This window comes from Mirounga angustirostris, unplaced genomic scaffold (genome assembly GCF_029215605.1).
Source record: "Mirounga angustirostris isolate CCGP_5_RB_7025 unplaced genomic scaffold, mMirAng1.0.hap1 SCAF_4, whole genome shotgun sequence".
In the NCBI taxonomy this organism is placed as follows: Eukaryota; Metazoa; Chordata; class Mammalia; order Carnivora; family Phocidae; genus Mirounga; species Mirounga angustirostris.
In genome coordinates this window covers 173,652,015-173,673,149 of record NW_026991712.1, presented here as the reverse complement: position 1 = coordinate 173,673,149, position 21,135 = coordinate 173,652,015, and the positions used below count along the sequence as shown (strand labels likewise).

The following is a 21,135-nucleotide window of genomic DNA, read 5'->3' as shown; positions in this document are numbered from 1 at the left end:
GCCACCCACCCTGCCCACCTCTCCAGCCTCACCCACCTACTCTCGCCTGGCTCCCTCCCTGCCTCCACACCAGCCTCTCATCCCTCCGTCCCTCTCTTGCGGCCACACGGAGCCCTTCCGTGCCTTGGCCTTTTCCGTCAGAGCGACAGGCTCCTCTCTGTGATGTTGGGGGGCTGGTTCCTTCAGTCCTCGGTTCTGCTGTCATCCCTGCCCTGGGGAGGCCCACCCTGACCACCCCAGCTAAAATGGCCCCGTTTCCCCCAGCCTCCTATGCATACAAGGTCTGCTCCATCACACGCCGTGCCTTTTTCCTGTCCCTCCTGTGATTACGTATCGATTCGTTTTCTTATTTACTTTCTGTCTCTCTATAGATGATAAGCTCCTTGAGGGCTGCCTTGCTCACTATGGATCCCCAGGTCCTAGTGGACCACAATGCATGCGGAAGGCATTCAGGAATTCTGGGGGGGCCTGGGGCAGACAACAGCCTTGAGCGAATGGGTGAGGCCTGGCTTCAGGGACTGCAGGGCCTCCCCTCTCCTTCCCCTCCCCCCCTCCCCTCCTCCTTTTCCTCCCCTCTCCTCCTCTCTGTCCCCCTTCTCTACAGCCATCTCCTCCTTGGAGCAGCTCTGGTGCCCCCACCCTGTTTCCCTCCCACCTCTGTGCTCCGGTCCCCTCACAGGGCACCTCTTGCCTTGAAAGTTCTTTGTTTTTTAAGGGGCACCCACATACTGCTGGCAGTATCAGATCCTCACCTACGGGCAGGTGGTGCTGCTGGCTTCCCTTTCTGGATGGGGAAACTGCCACCCCAGACAGTAACGGTCCCAGCCAGCCGGCCAGAGGAGGCCGGGTTGTGACCCAGGCCCGATGCCCAGGCTGATAGGGGCCCGGTACCACATACTCCAACTTAACTCTGGAGTTACTTCTTTCTTTTTCACATCAAAGTCACCCAGCAACATTTGGTAGGCACCTACCCTGTGTAACCCCTGCCTTCAGGGAGCTCCAGGTGGGTGGGGGGTGCAGGGGGGGACAGGATGCCCAGATAGGGGGACAGGGGAGGTGTTGGGCAGAGAGTCAGCCTGGCTGCACCCAGCTGTATCTGGCACTTTCCAGCAGACTCACCTTGGGAGTAGGGGCAGTGAACGCAGGAGGGAAGGAGGGAAGGGGTGACTCAGTCACTGTGTGAGGGGGTGAACGGGTGACCTGGTGTGACACAGGAATCCTGGGGCTCAGGTGTGCCCAGCTCACGGCCTTTCCCCGAGTATCAGAGCTGCTGCCGTCTACCCTCCAAACCCAGGCAGTGAGGACACGGGGTCCTTCCTTCTTCCTCTCTCCTTCCTCTTCCTCAGGTACTCCTGAGAGCCTGCCCCACCCCAGGCCCTTGGTGATAGAGACATCCGGTGATGGGGCCCCAGGGTGGCGAGAGTGTCTGCTTGACGGGGGCTGGGGGGGGGGTCCAGCATTCTTCCAGGGGATGGGCCTGGCCAGCGAGAAGGAGGAGGCAGTGAAAGTTGGGGGAGTCGGGCATCGTCTGGGTCAAGGTAGCCCCAGCATCCTAGAGCAGAGCCAGGCTGTGCCGCCCCCGGGGGGGCAACCAGAGCGGCCGCCGATGATTTGCTAGGAGGATTGGAGGGTGCTGGCTCCCCTGGACGGGGGAGGGGGGGCGGGCAGGACAGTTGGCAAGGTGAGCACGGTCCAAGCCAGCATCCCTAGGACAGAGACCAGTCTCTGTTATCCCTGATGCACCCATCTGACGGCGGCTGGCCTCCGTCCCCTAGCCCCGTCCCAGGTGGTGGTGATCCGCCAGGAGCGGGCTGGGCAGACCAGCGTCTCCCTGCTGTGGCAGGAACCAGAGCAGCCCAATGGCATCATCCTGGAGTACGAGATCAAGTACTACGAGAAGGTACCAGTGGGGAAGGGCAGAAGGGGGAGGGGAAGCAGGCGGGAGGACCCTGGGCTGACTACCCCTCTCCTGGGCAGGACAAGGAGATGCAGAGCTACTCCACCCTCAAGGCTGTCACCACCAGGGCCACCGTCTCGGGCCTCAAGCCGGGCACCCGCTACATGTTCCAGGTCCGAGCCCGCACGTCCGCCGGCTGCGGCCGCTTCAGCCAGGCCATGGAGGTGGAGACCGGGAAACCCCGTGAGTGCGGGGAGCGGGGAGGGCGAGGGAGCTGGGCCAGGCCAGGTGCCGGGGGCCCTGGTGGCCAAGCTGGTGCTTGTGTTGGAGTGGCATTTTTACAGGTGAAACACAGAGGCCCAGAGAAGGGAGGTAACTTGCCCAAGGTGACGGAGCCAGGGACGGCCCACCAAACACTGGCTGTCACTGAGTTATCAGTGAGTCTGGCCGGCATCATGGTGCCCTTTGCCAACAAGATCACTTATGCTTGTCCTAGAGACCCTCCAGTGAGTTGCCATTATCCACATCCCCATTTCACAGATGAGGAAAATGAGGACCAGAGCAGTAGAGTGAATTGGCCGAGGTCACTCAGCAGAGCAGGATTTGAACCTGGTCAGTCTGGGGACAAATTCCGTGCCCCTTCCCCAGTCTCCTCCTGCCCCCAGGCTCCAGAACAGTGGTTCTCACAGCACGGGCTGGGACCAGCAGCAGCACCTGGGAGGTTTTGGAAATGCTGATTCTCAGGCCCTACCCCAGACCTTCTGAATCAGAAACCCTGGGGTGGGGGCCCAATAATTCAGGTTTTATCAAGGCCTCAGGGTGATTCTGAGGCACATTCAAGCTTGGGAATGCCCTGCCCCCATCTCCGGCTTCTTGGAGTCTTCTCTATGCTCTCTATACTGGGGTACCCTCCAGGGTGTGGTGCTAGGATTGAAAGGTTCAAGGCCGAGTTGATGGTGTGTCTCAGGTGCTCTGAGGTCTGACACCTTGTTGAGACTGCCCCGCTCGGAATCCTGCCTGGCTCCATCCCATTTACTGTGTGGTCTTGAGTAAGTTCCCCAAGTCTCTGAACCTCAGTGTTCTTGTCTAAAAACTGAAGATAATACTAGGATCTCTTGTAATTGGGACTGGAACGTGCACCTCTCAGCACATTTGGCTTTGTTACTGTTTGAATAATAGGCAGGACAGGCACATTACAGGTGGAAAACACAGGCTCAGAGAAGTCTAGAGCTTCTCTGGGGCTCACACAGTCCCGGGAAGTGCTGACACCGGGGTGGGAAGCCGGGAAGCCGGTGGCAGCAGGGTCTTGAAGGGGCAGCTTAGTAGAGGGGAAGGTGGGGGCAGAGGAGGAGGCGGCCTGTGACCCTGACCCAGGGCTGACTCACAGCTGAGGATGCTGCCCACCGGGCCCACCCGGGAGAGCCACCAGATCCCTGGGCCTGAGAGGCCGGTTCCCCTACTCTGCTCTCCCCCCACTAGGGCCCCGCTACGACACCCGGACCATTGTCTGGATCTGCCTGACGCTCATCACGGGCCTGGTCGTGCTTCTGCTCCTGCTGATCTGCAAAAAGAGGTGGGTGGTCCTGGTCCCTGCCACCCGAAGGCCCTCCTCTGGAGCCCTGTGTCTCCAGCCTGTCCCAAGCCCCACCAAGACAGTGGTCCCCTTGCACCTAGGTCTGGGTTCACTTCCGGGTATACCTGTTCTTCTTTCCTCCCTCGTGGAACACTTTCGTCTTGCCCCCATGCCCTGCCCTTCTCCATCCCCCCTCTTCTCGAAACAGCCTCGGAAGGCTGGAGGACCCCACGCTTGTCGCGGACCCTCCTCTCTTCCCTATTCAGCCGGGGCCAACTTTTCTGAGTGACCTTACCAGGGCCCATGGCTAGGAACCCCACTGTCATGCTGACATTTTGTCACCAGCACAGACCTCTCCCCTGAGAACCCGCTCCTGGCACCCCCAGACCTGCACCTCCCACAGCCTCCCCCCAGGACATGGCACCACTGTTCGTGGGGTCGCTCAAGCCCCAAAGCCCGTTGTCATCCAGACTCTCCCTCCCTGGTGCCATACCACATCCACTCACCTGCCAGGCCCACGGGGACTCCCTCCAGGTGACCTCCTCCACCTCATTTAATCCTGTGATGCGGACATTCTGGTGTCACTTTGCAGGTGAGCTAGTTGGGGATCAGAGAGGTTAGGCTTCTTCTGCCAAGTAGATGTCAGAACTGGGACAGAAACCCAGGTCTGTAAAAACTAAAGTCATCGTGCCCTCCCCCACTCCATCCCTGAGAGAGGTGGAGACAGGACACTGTGCCTCGTGGGGGCTTAGGAGTCCAGTCAGCGAGGCCTGGAAACATCGTCCTGTACATGGAGACACGGGCCCAGGGAAGAGAGGGGGCTGGCCAAGGTCACACAGTATTATAAATACCAGAAGCCTCCTGTCCCCACCCCCCAAGGGTGGTTTCATGTAAAATGGGGCTTATGGTGTGTAGACTGCTGTGCGGGCCAAGCGCACTTGACTTCGTAAACTGCAATTGTCGGAGATGTCACCCTCCAGCCGGGTTGAGAGCCTGAGGGCGGGGACTCCCCTAGGAGGGAGGGGTTCTGATCTGTCCCCGAATGGGGTCAGGGCTGAGGCTAGGGCTGCCCTCCACAGGCACTGCGGCTACAGCAAGGCCTTCCAGGACTCGGACGAGGAGAAGATGCAGTATCAGAATGGGCAGGGTGAGTGCAGGGGCCCAGGCACATGGGGCAGAGAGGAGGTCATGGTGGGAGCCGGTGCTGGTCTGGGGAGGGGACAGGTGGGGAGGAGCAGGGTGCCCACGGAAAAGACGAGAGCCCCAGAGATAGCAGGATGTCAGAACCCCGAGACCTCAGAGGCAGAGTGCTGTTCACCCTTACTGGGTTGGCAGACTCCCGCAAGGATGCTAGAAATCCTCTGCCCCGGAAATGCACACATTTGTGCACTCAAACACAGTTTTGCCTACAGTTTGGGAGGCGGCGTGTCATATTCTCTTGGATAAGAACCCATGCTACAGAGAGCTTTCCCAGGACCCTGCAGAGACCCCAGAAAACGAGGCAAATAGGAGAGAGCCTACCTCTGTGCTTCATGTCTGTGCCCGTGGTAGACATTAGTATAAATTTTGGGACTGATTCTCAGTGAGCTTCGTGCAGCTTCAGAATCCTTCTTAACGCAATTTTCTAAAGAACTCCTTTCAATCAAATTTGGCGTTTGTGATGAAAACGTTTTTGCTACATTTCTACCCCAGAGCAATTTAAAAAGACCTTAAAGACTCTAGAAGTGACCCCCCCAAAACAACAGATATGCTCAGAACTCACTGGAGACCCCAAAGTCCCCTAGAAAGCCCATAGCTCCTCCATAGAGAGCCCCTTTTCACTTGGTAAGCACGTATTGGACACCTGCTGTTTGCCCCCACAACCTGAGCTTCCTGGGGACGCTCCTTACCCTCCACGCCCCACCCCAGACCTATCCCAGGCCCACGGAATGCTGCGAGAGACAGTCTCCTGCGTCCCACTGATGGCCCTCTCTCCTGGCCCCTCAGCACCCCCACCTGTCTTCCTGCCCCTGCACCACCCCCCGGGGAAGATCCCACAGCCCCCGTTCTATGCAGAACCCCACAATTATGAGGAGCCAGGCCGGGCGGGCCGCAGTTTCACCCGAGAGATTGAAGCCTCCAGGATCCACATCGAGAAGATTATCGGCTCTGGTGAGCCTTGGGGGTTGTGAAGGTGGGGACAGCACAGAGGGGTGCCTGGGGGAGGGGTGCCCAGGGCAGGGCGAGGGGGGATCACGGAGCACACGCTGGGGAAGGGGGGAGTGCCGGGGTCCAGGTGCAGAGCGGAGGGTCCCACAGCCGTCCCTTGCCTGCCCCACTCGGGGCCCACAGGAGAGTCCGGGGAAGTCTGCTGTGGGCGGCTGCAGGTGCCGGGGCAGCGGGACGTGCCCGTGGCCATCAAGGCCCTCAAAGCCGGCTACACCGAGAGACAGCGGCGGGACTTTCTGAGTGAGGCGTCCATCATGGGTCAGTTTGACCACCCCAATATCATCCGCCTGGAAGGTGTCGTCACCCGTGGTAGGTGCCAGGCGAGAGCAGCCTCACCCTACAAGGTCCCTCCTGCCCCAGGACAGAAGTCTGGGTCCATCCCTGGACCACCGTGCTCTGCCCCTGCCCTGCCCCTGTCCCCCCTCCATCCCCCTGGTTCAGGTCCCCGGATGACTTGGTTGGGGAGGGGGGCCAGAGGCCGGGACCCCAGTGGGAACCCTAGGCTCCCTGAAGCCCTCCGTGCTAGCCCACCTCTTGGCAGCTCACAGAGGGGCCATGTTCCTGGGGTCTCTGATCAACAGACCTGATCCCCCCACCAAGAGCCACCTCCTCCTTCTACCCCTCCCCAGGCCGCCTGGCAATGATCGTGACCGAGTACATGGAGAACGGCTCTCTGGACGCCTTCCTGCGGGTGTGTGCCCCACCCTGCCTTCCCCGTGGGTTGGGAGGGGGTAGGGAAGTTCAGTCTGAGTGATGGGAGATAACGTCAGGCCTCGAAACACCCGCAGGAGCTTGGACCCAGTGGACCTGGGGTAGGGGAGTGAGGAATAGGGAGGGGTCTTAATCAAATTGTCTTGCAGCCCCCCCTTCACATGAAGGGCCCTCCGCAGCATGGGGTCCTCTGCCCTGCACACAGGCTAAGAGGGGTGCCTCCGTGGAGACCCAGTGCCCCAGCCAGCTGGGAGGCATGGCGGGTGTGGTGGAAATGGCTAGCCTCCAGCCCCCGCCCTGTCATTTATTTGCTGAGTGTTCAGGCCCAGGGCTTCACCTCTCTGGGCCTCCATTTCTCCTTCTGCAAAATGGGTAAGAAGTCATCACAGCCCCACCTCCCTCTCAGGGTCGCTATGAGCGTAAACGAGACCATGAGAAGGAGCTGAAACAGGAACGTGCTTCATAAGAGGTGAAGATACTTTGCAAGCGGCGTGAGCCTTGCTGAAGCCCAGCCATGTCCCCCTACAGACTCACGATGGGCAGTTCACCATCGTGCAGCTGGTGGGCATGCTCAGAGGCGTGGGGGCCGGCATGTGCTACCTCTCGGACCTGGGCTACGTCCACCGAGACCTGGCTGCCCGCAACGTCCTGGTTGACAGCAACCTGGTGTGCAAGGTGTCCGACTTCGGGCTCTCCCGGGTGCTGGAGGACGACCCTGACGCAGCCTACACCACCACGGTGCGTGGTCCCCCCGCTTTCCAGTGGGACTGGGGAGGGCTCCCCCACACGTAGTGAGGTGAAGCTGGAAATGTTGGGGTTGCCTTCAACCTGAGGCAAGTCCTACCTCTTCTCTGCACCTCGGTTTCCCCCTCTGGGAATTGGGAGCCCCCTTTCCCACCTTGCCTGTATACTGGGTGGCCTGGAGAGACACCAGGGCTGGTCCCCACTGTCACTCACTCTCTGGGAGGTTTTGGGAGGGTCCGTGTCTGTCTGAATCACAAATCCACTGCACATCTGTCTGTAAGGATTGGCTAAACACTAGTGTCCGCAGAACCTGTTCCATAGAGACGCGGGCTTCTCGAGAGAAGCCTTGGGGGCCACCTTCAAGGCAGGAGGCTGAGTGGGCCAGGGCTCGGGCCTGCCCACCCTGCCTCAGTGAGAAGCTTCCCTCGGGGTCTGAGCATCTGAGCATCTGGACGAGGTTTCCCTTAGAGAAAGGATTTTGTGACAAAAACAGAAACAAACAAGAAGGAAAGGAAGGAAGAGCAGTGAGATAATGAGCAAGCCATGTCCCGCGGGCTTCGTCCCTTGTCGGGGCATCAGCCTGTTAACTAACTGGCGCTTACTGAGCAGCTACTATGTTCCAGGCACACCACACACTTCCTTCGCTCAGTCTTCAAAATAGCCATGAGTACGGGTCCCCCGAGCAGAACAGGGGCTCTAGGCAGGTGGAGGCCGTGGCTCCGCTCCTGGGCTGCCCAGTTCCCAGCCCTGACCCAGCGCTCGGCTCCCCGCCTCGGGCTGGGGAGAGGCCCTCAGGACTTGTGTGTGTCTTGCAGGGAGGCAAGATCCCGATCCGCTGGACGGCCCCAGAGGCCATCGCTTTCCGGACCTTCTCCTCGGCCAGCGACGTGTGGAGTTTCGGTGTGGTCATGTGGGAGGTGCTGGCCTACGGGGAGAGGCCCTACTGGAACATGACAAACCGTGACGTGAGTCCGGGATCCCGGCTGGGCAGAGGCCACGTGGGACGTCGGAGGGGGCGGGCGGCCTCCAGCCCAGCATTGTGCTTGCCCCCCCAACCCCAGGTCATCAGCTCCGTGGAGGAGGGGTACCGCCTGCCCGCGCCCATGGGCTGCCCCCGCGCCCTGCACCAGCTCATGCTTGACTGCTGGCAGAAGGACAGGGCCCAGCGGCCTCGCTTTTCCCAGATCGTCAGTGTCCTCGATGCCCTCATCCAGAGCCCTGAGAGTCTCAGGGCCACTGCCACTGTCAACAGGTGCCTGGGGCCCACCCCAGCTCTGCCCAAGCCCAGCTGCTCTCCCAGCATTTCCCCAGATAAGGCCCAGACTTAGTGTCAGCCCTGACAATGGGACCACACCTAGCTGGGGTCTCAAAGCCCTGACCTGCCTTGTCCCCTGACGCTTGTCAAGGCTGGGCCCCTGACCCCTGCCTTACCTGGGCTCCTGACCCCTGCCTTACCTGGGCCCCTGACCCCTGTCCTGCCTGGGCCCCTGAGCCCTGAGCTTCCTGGGTCTCAACCCGGTCCTGCCTGAGCTTTCCTCAGCCCTCTGCTTTTCAGGCTTGGGGCTAGCCTGTCAGACCCTTTGCCCACTACCGAGCCTGCATGGATGCTGAGGGTGACTAGTCCCAGGGTCCCTGAGGAGGGCAGAGGCCCTGGCAGGCCACTTACCAAGGGCCCTTGTGCTTCAGGTGCACCCCCCCTGCCTTTGCCCAGAGCTGCTTTGACCTTCGTGGGGGCGGGGGTGGCGGCGGGGGCCTCACCGTGGGGGACTGGCTGGACTCCATCCGCATGGGCCGCTACCGGGACCACTTCGCCGCCGGCGGGTACTCCTCCCTGGGCATGGTGCTGCGTATGAATGCTCAGTGAGTGAAGGGTCGGGCAGGGCCCGTGGGGGTGCAGACAGGGGAGGAGGGCAGGGGACCAGAGGCAGGGCCACCGAGGAGGTTGGAAGCTCCAGGGAATGGGTCTACCCCTGGCCCCATGGTTCCCGGCCTCCCAGGCCGACCAGGTCAGTACCACTCTTCCTTCACAGGGACGTGCGTGCGCTGGGCATCACCCTCATGGGCCACCAGAAGAAGATCCTGGGCAGCATCCAGACCATGAGGGCCCAGCTGACGAGCACCCAGGGGCCCCGCCGGCACCTCTGACCCAAGGCCAGTGGGGCCTGGGCAGCAACTAAAGCAGACCCGGGACATGTCGGCCATCAGAGGACTTGCAGGGTTGGCGGGGGGTCAGGCAGCCCCCCAAGCCTCTGTCCCTCTTCTCAGGTGCCAAGATCTCCACCGCAGGACCTGGACTTAGCAGGGCTCAGGCTGCCTGGGAAGGGGCGTTCGGTGCCCAGCTTGGCTGCGACATCTGCCCCCAGGGCGGAGGGGCTTCTCTTCCCCAGAGGCTGGGGCCTCAGTGACACGGAGCCTGACAGAGACGTCACTCAGCTGCCTCCGTGTGTGCGTGTGTGTGTGCATGTGTGTGTGTGTGTGTAGGGATGTTTTCATGAGGTCGTGGGAGCCTTTGTGACCATGGGTGCGTGTCCACCCATCAGGTCCGAGCACGGATGTGTGCTTATGGCGTGCATGCTTTTCCATTATGGTGGGGGGCACACGTGCGTGACCGTGGATGAATGAGGACGTGTGTCACAGGCCTGTGAGCACAGAACTTGGTGTTGACGCCGCCCACTGAGTATGGGCCCAGGCCCCAGCACCCACAGGGACTAGGGAGAGGCTCGTGCCCACCTCCCCCCACACCTGGAGGCTGGAATTAGGGGCCACTTTGGAGCTGCACCAGCACCAGGCCCCCCCTCATTTCAGCCCGGGCGGGCCCTCCCCCGGCTCTATCTCAGGTCTGAGCCCTCCCTCTAGCAGGTGGGGGGCCACCTGCAGCCTCCACCTGGCTCCCCCGGTGCTTCCACAGGAAAACAGGGTTCCCGGCCAGCCCCTCTGGCTGCCTACTGTGTAGACATCGCTGTAGAGTACACAAGATGCCCTCAGCTGGACTTGGCTGCCTGGTCAGCGGCCAGGGCCGTGAACTTCCCTCTGGGCCCCAACGCCCCTCCATGTCCCAGGGCTCCTCACTTGGAAGACCCTCTGCCAACCTCTCACTGCCCAGCCCTGGCCTGCGCCCCTCCCTCCTCAATCCTAAGATCAGGGACCATAAGATCCCAGATTTTCAGCCCCACATCCACCCCCTCTTGTGCCACCTGGGGAGACCAAGACCTAGAGAGGGGCGTGTGCCTTGTCCAAGGTCACACAGCAACCAAGTTTTAGAGCTGAGGCCGCCTGCCTCCCAGCCCAGGGCTCTTTCCCCCACACACCATCCCACACTGACAGCTGTGGGTGAGAGGGGGCTTCAGAAGCTCCCCCACCCTGAGACTGACCCTCCCCTTTACGGCCCACCAGGGTATGTAAATATCTTTTTTCTACCATGCCAGAATATTTTTTCCTCACTCCTGACAATGCAAAAATGGTCTTCAAAGCACATAAAGAGCACCCAGGGTGAGAAAGCACCATCCCAGGGGAAGCTTGGTGGGCAGGGCCCAAGGAACCCCACTGGGCAGGATGCCTTGTGCCCCCTGCCGGCCCCAGAGGGAGGGGCAAGCCCAGCTCCCCACCCCCTGCCCAGCCCTCCCCCTAGCCAGCACAGCTGTTCCGCAGAGACACCAGCACTGAGCCCCACCCTTCCTCCTGCAATAATTTGGGGAGTCTCAGCCCCGCCTAGGTGCTGCGGCCAGCTCTCTACACCTCTATATATTATATTACTATATAGCTGAGCTGTTCTTCCTTCCTATGGAAGTCGGAAACATGGTCAGGACACGATCCAGGGAGGACCCTGTCTGCCTCCCACCCCCACCCCACTCTCACCCAGTTCCTGGTCTCTGATCCTCACAGTCAGGGTGGACATGGAGGGCCCGGCACTTGCAAAAGTGTGTCCCCTGCCCCGGGCGTGAGGTACCCTTGGGGTCCCAGGGATCTGCTTCTCTGTGGTCTTCATCCTGAGTCTTGAACTTGCCCACAATGAGAATAAATTCTGCCTCATTCTGCTTCATCTTTGCCTGTGTCCCCCATTTTTTCCCCATCCTTTCAACCTCAACATCACCTGGTAAGAGAGCAGCCTTATGCTGTGCACCTACTGTATGCATCCCATACATTTTTTCTGCTCTGATCTTCTCATCTATCCCAGGAGATAGGATTCATGCACCAATTTTATATATGGGGAGGCTGAGTCTTACAGAGGTCAAGTCACCTGAAGTCAAGTTTGGGGAATGCTGAGCCAGGACCCTGGTTTTTCCAACTCCAAAGCCCATGCTCTGCTAGGAAGCACCCCCACAGGCCCCAAATTCTCTCTTTCAAGATGTGCAGATGGTGCTTAACACTGGAGCACGGTTGCTTGCAAGCGAGCATTGCCCTTGCCTCAAGTGCTCTTATGGAAGAAAGATCTCCTCTGGAGCAGGAACACATGAAGGAAGGAGCATTTCATAGGAACAACTTCCTTGGGACCAACGGGTCCATTGAGAGACCTGGGTGCCATGGGCAGGGGAGGGATGTAAGCACGTGCTATAGTGACATCAGGGGCTGAGGACCCATCTCTGCTCCAGGGGAGGGCGCACAGCAGGAGCCAGGGCAGCGGCATCGGGGGCAGAGCAGAGCCCGACTGTGTCCATTTGGGGAAGATGCCCCTGGGGATGCTACTGATGAGCAAGCAGATGATCTCCAGCGGCTCGTCAAGCTGAGGGAAGGATCTTCATTCCTGTACCCCCCTCAAATTGGAAACGTAGACCAAGGAGAAAACATCTTACTGTGTTCCCTTCATTGTCTCACTAATAATGCCAACAGCCCTATGAGATTGGTAATATTGTCTCCATCTTACAGCTGGGCACAAGCATGCTCAGGCCAGTGTCCCAACTGGCAGAATGACCACGTAAAGCTAGAACTGTCTGATTTCTAGTCAGGTGTGTTCTCCTGAAACTCTAAACTCTGCTCCAGGCCTCCTCCCCATGGCACTAGCCATTTCCTATGAGGAAGAACTTGTTACCACACACTTCCTTCCCTAAGGGAAGGAATTGTCAGGGTCTCTGGAGCACTTGCTATGTGCTGGGTGACACTGGGGGATACAAAGATGAAGGCAGACCCTTTAGGAGCCAAAACTAGGTGGAGGTATGGAATGCACAAGAGTGGCTCCCAGCCAGATGGCTATGCTAAGTGTCCAGGAAATGGGGCACACAAAAGGATTAGAGGAAATTAGAGGAGAGAAAGCCTGGAGGGCCAGGGCTGTCACCAAGGACTTCCTGGAGGAGGAAGCATTCAGCTGGGCATTGAAGGACGAGAAGAATTTGGTGGTTCATTTCCCTTGTGTGAGGATGGATGCAGAGAAGAGGAAGAAGAATAGCCAGAGAAGAAACAATGGGGTCCCTGTCTAGGAAGCCTTGCTATCATAAAGTCAGCTAGTCCCCTCCAATTTAATCTATTGTATTTCCAATAAAATTTGCAGTGGAGTTTTCTCTGCAACTTGACAAGGTCATCCCAAAATGTATATGGAATAATAACCTAGAATAGCCAAGACAATTTTGAAGAAGAAAAAAGAGGAAGAGGAAAGGAACCTCACCCTACCAAATGTCAACAATTACTATACAGCTTTAATAATTAAGATAGTTTTATTTGGTTCTGGGAATACAGAAACAGTTAAAAAGAATAGAGAATAATAATGCTTAGGGATGGATCCAAATATATATGAGAGTTCGAAACATGACAAGGGGCAAAGGATGGTCTAGTTAATGGGTGATATTAGGACAATTAAATACCCCCATAGGAAAAGATAAAATTGGATCCCTGCTCATACCACTCACAAAATAAATTCCAGGTTGATTAAGGTTTAAATGTAAAGAGCAGACCATAAAACTTTCAAAGGAAAACAGGAAGATAACTTTATAACCTTAGAGCAGAAAATAAGCAAGACACAAAAAAGCACAAATGATAAAGGAAAACAATGTTAAACCTTATTTCAATCAAATTGGAAACTTCTACATGGCAAAAAAGAAATAGATTTGTTAGAGCCATAGCTGGGGGAATATTTGCAAGCTGTATGACCAACCAAGAGAGAATTCATTTCCAAAACAATTTTTTTTTAATTTCAAAGAATCAATTTACCAAAACATTTCAAAGCATAACAAAGTGGGCAAAGATTCGAACAGACAAATAAAAGATGAAGAAATTTGAATGGCCAATAAAGGTATAAAAGATATTCTCAACATCACTAGTAAACATGGAAATGCAAATTAAAACAATAACGAGATAGGTATTACACCAATTTGATTGGGAAACTTAGTCTATAACGCAGGCATTGATGAAGGTGTTGGGGGAATAGGAACGTTTATAAACCACTAGTGGAAATGTAATTTGGTGCAACTACTTTGGAGAGCAATTTGGAAACACTTAGTAAATTTTAAGATGAGCAAATCTAAGACCACGCAGCTCCACCTTAGTGTGTGTTTGTCTTAGATTAAGTTCCCTAAGTAGTGCCTGAGATTCTTGTGCAGGTGATTTACTGAGGGAGCGCTCCCAGGTGAAAGAGGGGAAGGCAGATAGGGTGGGAGGGAATGCTAGGCAACAATATGTTCTTGTTGGAGATTAGCTTCAATCTGATGCCACAGGGAGCTCTGGAGCATTAATAGCAACACAGAGTTGATCTGCCTTGAAGCAAGGGGGCCAGACTTGTACCCTTGTCAGTCATTGATTACCCATAGGCTGCCTGCTCCATTGTGGGAGGGTGGGTGGTGTTGTATAGTATATCTTCTTGGGCGAGGAGGTTCCCAGGAAGGGAGCAGCTATGGGCTCTTAGCAGCCAACACTTAGGGCAGCTGCAGAATGAGTGCACCTGCAGGTCAAAGGAATCTGGGCAGGTCACCCACAGTGTTTTCTATGCATCCTAGGGAAACTCATACTCACATGCAAAAGGATACATGTCCAAGGATATTCACTGCACTTTAGTATGTAATAGAAAAATGAGGAGCAGCCTAACTCCTCTCAGCAGGGGAACAGGAAAATAAGCTGCTTTATAAGTACAATGAAATCATCTATCACAGTTAAAATGAACAAACTAGATCAACATGTACCAATAGGGATAAGTCTCTATGACATAATATGGAGTGAAAAAATAAACTACAAAGGAATATGTACAGTATTATACTATTTATGTAAACTTTAAAAATATATGTTACAATAGAATTACAGGTTTTGGATGCATAACTCGATAATAACAATACAAAAACATGCCTGGGACAGAAAAACACTGGCTTCAGCTCAGTTAGTTCTGGGGAAGAAGAGCAAGGGGTATTGAGCTGGATTGACTGTGTTTTATTTGTTTTCCTTTTTTTTTTCTTTTTATTTATTTATTTGAGAGAGAGAATGAGATAGAGCATGAGAGGGGGGAGGGTCAGAGGGAGAAGCAGACTCCCCGCCAAGCAGGGAGCCCGATGCGGGACTCGATCCCGGGACTCCAGGATCATGACCTGAGCCGAAGGCAGTCGCCCAACCAACTGAGCCACCCAGGCGTCCCTATTTGTTTTCCTTTTTAAAAAGAGAGGGTTGTGAGGCAAATATGGGGAAATGTTAACACCCATTTAATCCTGGGGGGCACATCCGCGTCTGTACTTTATGAGTTTTCTGTATATTGAAATGTTTTATAATTAAAAATAAAGATGTGTAAAAACCACAAGGGAGGAAGGAGTTCCGAGAGCTGCCCTCAGGAAGCTCAGTGTCTCCTGAGAAATAGGATCAGGCTTTGGCGAGGGGGGGTGGGGGACCTGCGAGGCTTGCGCTGTCCGTGGTGCTGAATCCCAACGGCGGGAGCTGGTGGGTGTGCAGCAACAAATTAGCAGGTCTTGTCAGCTCTCTCTCCAAACTGTGTCGCAAATGTAACCATTTATCTCCACCTGCACCGCCCCCATCTGCAGGAGCCTCCTCACTGGTCTCCCTGCTTCCTCTCTCACCCCCGTAATGCATTCTCTGCAAGGGGCTGAAGGGATCTTTTAAAAACCAGGGCATGCCACTTTCCTAATTATAACCCTCCAAAAGTTTCTTATCAAGTTTGTAATAACATCTAAAATCCTCATCTGGCCTACAACATCCCACATGATCAGTTCCTGCTGGCCTCTCTGACCTGCCTCCAACCATCCTCCCCCTCAATCATGCCTATCCTTCTATTCCTTGAACATGCCAGGCCTCGGCATTAGTTCTTACCTCTGCCTGGGATGCTCTTCCATGTCTGCAAAAGGTTCCGCCCAAGTGTGGCCACCACCCACCTGAGTCACTCTCTACCATGTTACCCAATATTATTGTATTTGTAGCATTTACAACCAGATGGATTTAACTATCACTTTTATTTGTTTCTTTTCTGCTCCCCTAATTCAATACAGTTTGAAAAAGCGGGCACTGCATCTAATTTACTCAGTGCTTTACCCACAGCACACAGCACAGTGATGGCCCTCATTTGTGTGCGACAGATATTTGTTGAATGAATGAATGTATACCTTCTGAGCACCTGTTCTGTGACAAGCCCTGTGCTTGGCTAGTGATATGAATTCTAGAATAAATAAGATAATTCTTGCCTTCAAGATGCTCACAGGATGGAAAAAACAGAGAAGCCAAATCACAAGATAATAGAATGCTGGAATAAGTCCCTTTGCTCTTTTTAAAAAAGATTTTTAATTAATTAATTAATTAATTAATTTGAGAGAGAGAGACAAGTGTGAGGGGCAGAGGGAGAGGAAGAGAGAGAATCCCAAGTGGACTCCGTGCTCCACATGGAGCCCAACACAGGGCTCATTCCCACAACCCTGAGATCATGACCTGAGCCCGAATCAAGAGTCAGACGCCCAACTGACTGAGCCACCCAGGCGCACCCCCTTTGCTTTTATTATAGAATGAGAGGGCTTTAAGGGAATCAAATTGGTGATTCTCCACATGCTTCTTTTTTTCTTAAATGAAGAAATCCAGCCTTATTCAGAGAGGGAAAAAGGCTCACCCAAGTTCACACAGCATCAGAGGCATAGTCTGGGTATGAAATTCTCTACCTAATTTCTTATAGTTAGCATTTAAAGAAAGTCCTCCTCCCCCAATGCAGCTCTTCCACCATACTCTTCCACCACCTGGCTCTTGAGTGCCCTTCTAGGCACCACCTGCAGAAGGGAAACAAATTCCCAGAGGAGTGGTTTGAGAAGCAACAGGAAATCCTCAGGCAGATGGATGCTTTAGCTTTTAATCAAACACAATGCCTAGATTTTCACCATTAGGATCTCATCTCTTTGAAGCAAGACTTGCTGTCTTTGGACTTCCCTGAGAAAACACAAAAGCCCCCTGGAAGAACAATTCTCTGAGCCCTCAGTGTGGGCAAAGCCAGCCAAACCTTCTCACCTCCATGATGAATGAGGTCGCTGGGAGAGGAGAATAGATAATATGGTTGGGGGTTGGAGGAAGCATGGAAAGGGGTAATCCAAGATACCAAGCAAAACTTTTGGCCTGGTGCCACCCATGTTTTTTGTCTCATCCCCTGCTCTTACTCCCCAGCAAACCCACAGAGGAACTTCCAGCCAGGAAGAAGTACCTGCAGACCCATAAATACTCTCAGCCCTCTTCCATGACTGCACCATGTGCATTTTCCACTAGAGGAATGTTCCTCCTCTCCCTTCTCACCCTGTGTAATTCTTACTCATGCTTCAGCTCTCAACCTCTGAGGCCTCTCCCTAATTTAGGTTTGGGTTTCTCCCTTCTTTGAGATCCCACAGACCAGGCTTCCTCATTAAAGCACTTATATTGCACTGTGATAGATCTCCCATCTTCACTGTGGACTGATTAAAGTCAAAACTGTCCCTATTTAGCCCGAGAACCCCAGTGCCCAGCCCAGGTCTGGCTCATGGTAAGGATTCGGTGACTAATAAAGGCACAGGCAAATAATCCTTCCTGGGGCCCTTGGTATCTGCCCTGTTGTGGGGTCAGTTTCTTCCTCCTTCCCTTCCATGTGACTTTGAGCATGTCACTTGCCTTGTTGAGCCTCATTTCATCACTCATCACCTGTAACATGAGGTCTGTACTTATACTCACTGCACAAGCTTGTCATGAGGTTTAGAGGATAATATGAAGGTAAGAAAGAGAGACAGTGCCTGGTGTTGGTCACTATAGCAGGAGGAGGGCGGCTGGGTATCTCTGGGATGGTGTAAGGGCAAGGCTGTTGATGTGTGGGTGAAGTTTTAGAAGCGGGAAGTTGTGGAGAGCCCCAGAACCCAGGACAGTCTCCTCACTGTGGTTTCTCTATCTCTCACTTCACCCACGGGGTGATGACCTGGGCCCATGGGCCACCACCTCTCACATTCCATCCCCATTGCTCAGGTACCTCATTAGGGACACCTCCATCTCCCAACCCTAGGCTGCTGGGGAAGGGTCAGTTGCTGGTGTGAAATTTGCAGTCCTTGGAGAGTTTGCATTTCCACATCTCCTGTGTTAGGGCTGGTGGGAAGGTGATGAATAAAAGATGGGAATAGGGGGAGCTCCTGTGGCTTTAAGAGAAATGTGATGAGCATTTAGAGTGGAGAGATTAGCACAAGAGCTTCTCTCTGAATACCAAAAATGAGGGGTCCAGTATCAAATGTAAAATAAACCAAAATAAACCAGAAACCACCTTTCTGCTTTGATATGGTAGGAACCCAAAGGAAGGAGAAGGGGGCCTGGGGATCTTGGGTAAATGTAGAGACTCAGGTGAAGGCATCTGGAACCATCAGGAGAAAAGTTCAAGAGGAGGCATGGCCAAGGTGACCCAAGGGCTGAGAACAGGGCAGTGAGGGTAGAGGAGTCCAGGTGCAGCCCCCTCCTTCCCAATGCTGACATTGTTTTTGGATGCTGAATGTAATTACCACCCCCCCAACACAAACATATACTCCTATGAAAGAGACCGTGAAGAAAAGGCTGTCTGTGTGGCATGTAATGGGAGCCTATGTGGGTAGCTTACTGTTATTAATAATAATGAATCACTATTTACTGCACTTTTTTCATATACCAGACACAGTGACAAGTGCTCTCCATGCATTACACTTTCCAGTCCTCACAACAACTTTATGAGAGTGTTACCATTACTATCCCCTTTTCATTAGTAAGGAAACTGAGGCATTGAGAGGTTATGTAACATGCTCCATGTTACACAGCTGGTGAGTAGTGGATCAGGATTTGAACGCATGTCAGCCTGACTCCCTGGGGAGCACTAATGGTGGGGTATGCTAAAGGCAGTGGTTAAGGATGTCAGCTTTGTCCTGAGCTCAGGAATGACCCAGCAGTTCACACCTGTATCTGTCTTCTGGACAGTTGCTCCTGGGAGAAAGCATCTGAGACCCACTGGTCAAAGGGGATGAATGATGGAGTAGTGGAATGGGGTCCATTGCTGCAGATTTGTGCTTCAATATAAGTGGATGACCACAAGGGGTTGTGTGGACATTTTTGTGCATTTGGTGACATGAGACTTTACAAAAGGGCACATGTGACATTATCTCCAAGTGTGTGTGACTGTTGGTATGTGATTGTATGTACATGTGTCTGAGTATGACTGCGATGGCTAAGCATATACAATGAAGGTGAGGGTGGCTGACATTACTGGATGTGTTTTTGTATGTAGAATTCAGTGACTAACATATATAAAACACACAAATGTGTGTGACTGGTGTAAGTATATTATTGTACATATGATTGTACGTGTATGTGTGAAGTGCATAAACATTTCCATGATTGTAACATGAGCCAGAGTGTGACTTAGTATATGAATGTTGTGCCTGTTTGTAGAAGCAGGTAGGAGCATGTGTGTATGTTTTCGTGTGCCAAGCCCAGATGGTCACCTCTGATTCCCTCCCTCCCCCAGTCTCTCTCCCAGTGACAGAATTGAATGTCTGTCAAGATGCTCAAAATAAGAGTCATTTTGCCTCAGTGTAAGGATCCTCAAGGCGACATTCTGGACATGGAACTTTTAACTGCAGATGCAGAGCAGAGCCCCAGAGTCCTGCTTAACCCTGAGATACTCCCAGCATCCCTCCCAAGCCAGGGAGACACTTCTGGCTCTATCCTTAAGAAAGATCAAGACTCGGGGCACCTGGGTGGCTCAGTCAGTTAAGCGTCTGCCTTCAGTTCAAGTCATGATCCCAGGGTTCTGGGATGGAGTCCTGCATCGGGCTCCCTCTTCCATGGAGCAGGGAGCCTGCTTCTCCCTCTCCCTCTGCCTGCTGTTCCCTCTGCTTGTGTGTGCTCTCTCTCTCTCTGTCAAATAAATAAAATCTTTTAAAAAAAGAAAGGTCCAGCCTCAGAAAGATTGTGTGTGTGTGTGTGTGTGTGTATCCATTCTTCTTCCCATCCTTTCACAGCTGGAGAAACTGAGGTTCAGACAAGTTAAGACTCTTGCCTACAACTTCAGGTCCTAATTGCTTTCCCCCGAGGTCCCCTAATTTTCTGAGCTTTTGCTTCATAAATTCACCTCTTGTCCTGTCTGAAATGAAGACAACCAATTATTCATCCAACAATTATTCAGCTCTTCCACCCTGTGACCAGATGACACGGTCTGTCAGCCTATAACCAACTCTTCAAGGGCTAAGTAGTCATCTTCCCCAGACTCCCTTGAGCCTCAAATCCAGGGGGAAAGTGGTGCAGCCGCACAATGGTGTGGAGCTATCCTTGGTGCTGAAGCTGCACGTCCGGCATCTGCCTCCAACGCCTGATCTGGGGTCACCTCTGGACTTTGGGAGGACCTGACGCTGAATTATTGGAAGCACAAAGTCATGGTCAGGGGAGGTGATTTTCCTGCCATGCACCATGCTGGCCTGCCATGTCTAAAGCCTTGCCTCTTTTCTTGCCTAACCCCTCCTCATGGAGCTTCTCAAAGGTGGGGTATGGCTGATGCAGCCAAGGTCCTGGTTCATTGATATTTGCTGGACTGAGCTGAAGGAAAAAAAAAACAGGCCCTTGAGCGTGTCCATGAGAGTATACCATGGTGGAGGTGATCTGGGAGTCATAGCAAGGGGAGTGTCACCAATCATTGTCTTCAGATCCTGGAGGGACTGTTCTGGGAAAGAGACTCGGGCTAGCTCTTCCTGGGACCACACACTGGAGACTTCAGGAAGAGAAGAGCTTCCCAAAAGTGAGAAAGACAAAACACTCAGTTTTTCTAGGGTCTTCATGACAACAGACCTGCCCTTAGGCACAATGGTTACCATTTATTGAACACCTATCACTTGCTTGCCACAATGCAGGGGCATATATATCATTAGCCTCATGTTACAGATAAGGAAACTGAGGCCCAGAGAGGGGAGGTGACTTGTTCATGGTCCCGTGCCTAGCAAATAATTGGGCTGAAATGATACCCAGGCATGTGATACCATGTGCTGTTAACCTGACCAATCCAGAAGGTGTAGAATTCTTACCTTCTCCCTCATGTCTCCCCACAGCCTTCTCTCAGCTCCCTCCCCTCCTCCTCCCCTTGGGTTGAGTTTTAAGGAAGAAATAAATTAAAAATGGATGAGGCACCCAGCCCAGAGTGTGGGGCCTGATCCGATTAACACTGATGTTTCTTTCATGAGGGACGGGACAGTGTTTCTCACCCGCAGCAACCCAGGGCAGTGGAGGAAGCTGCCTGCAAGTCACCAAGGCCTCCCGGCTCTGCAGGTTCTCCGACCCGCCCTGCCCCACCATCTGTCATCACCGTCCCCACCTCCTGTGCTCCCCACGGCCCAGCCACAGCTCTCAGAAGCTCCACCGACCTCCAGCTGCCCCTCTCAGACAGCCCGGGGCAGCGAAACAAGCCCAGACTTGGGGTCAGACCAGAGTCTAGATCCTGGCTCTGCCTCTTTCCCTGAGACCTTAGAGAAGCCACATAAGCTTTGGCTTCTCCTCCAGTAAACTGAGGAAGATGCCCGCCTCACAGAGCCACTGTGAGGTGAGTTCATACATCCAGGGCTTGCAACATAGTTTATTTTCTCTTGGTTAATGC

The 21,135-nt window shown here is 53.9% G+C and overlaps 1 protein-coding gene across 1 annotated transcript in view; it reads left to right on the top strand.

Annotated features, from left to right (window-relative positions):
* The window catches only part of EPHA8 (EPH receptor A8), a 29,576-nt gene extending 18,444 nt beyond the window's left edge, over nt 1-11,132 (top strand). Inside the window, exons 5-16 of the mRNA XM_064587497.1 lie at nt 1,776-1,900; nt 1,978-2,140; nt 3,377-3,470; nt 4,550-4,617; nt 5,457-5,621; nt 5,802-6,113; nt 6,308-6,369; nt 6,918-7,127; nt 7,949-8,098; nt 8,195-8,385; nt 8,820-8,993; nt 9,164-11,132. Coding sequence (XP_064443567.1) covers nt 1,776-1,900; nt 1,978-2,140; nt 3,377-3,470; nt 4,550-4,617; nt 5,457-5,621; nt 5,802-6,113; nt 6,308-6,369; nt 6,918-7,127; nt 7,949-8,098; nt 8,195-8,385; nt 8,820-8,993; nt 9,164-9,278 — 1,829 coding nt within the window. The 3' untranslated portion in view covers nt 9,279-11,132. The remainder of the gene's footprint in view (nt 1-1,775; nt 1,901-1,977; nt 2,141-3,376; nt 3,471-4,549; nt 4,618-5,456; nt 5,622-5,801; nt 6,114-6,307; nt 6,370-6,917; nt 7,128-7,948; nt 8,099-8,194; nt 8,386-8,819; nt 8,994-9,163) is intronic.
* Nucleotides 11,133-21,135: the final 10,003 nt, after the last annotated feature.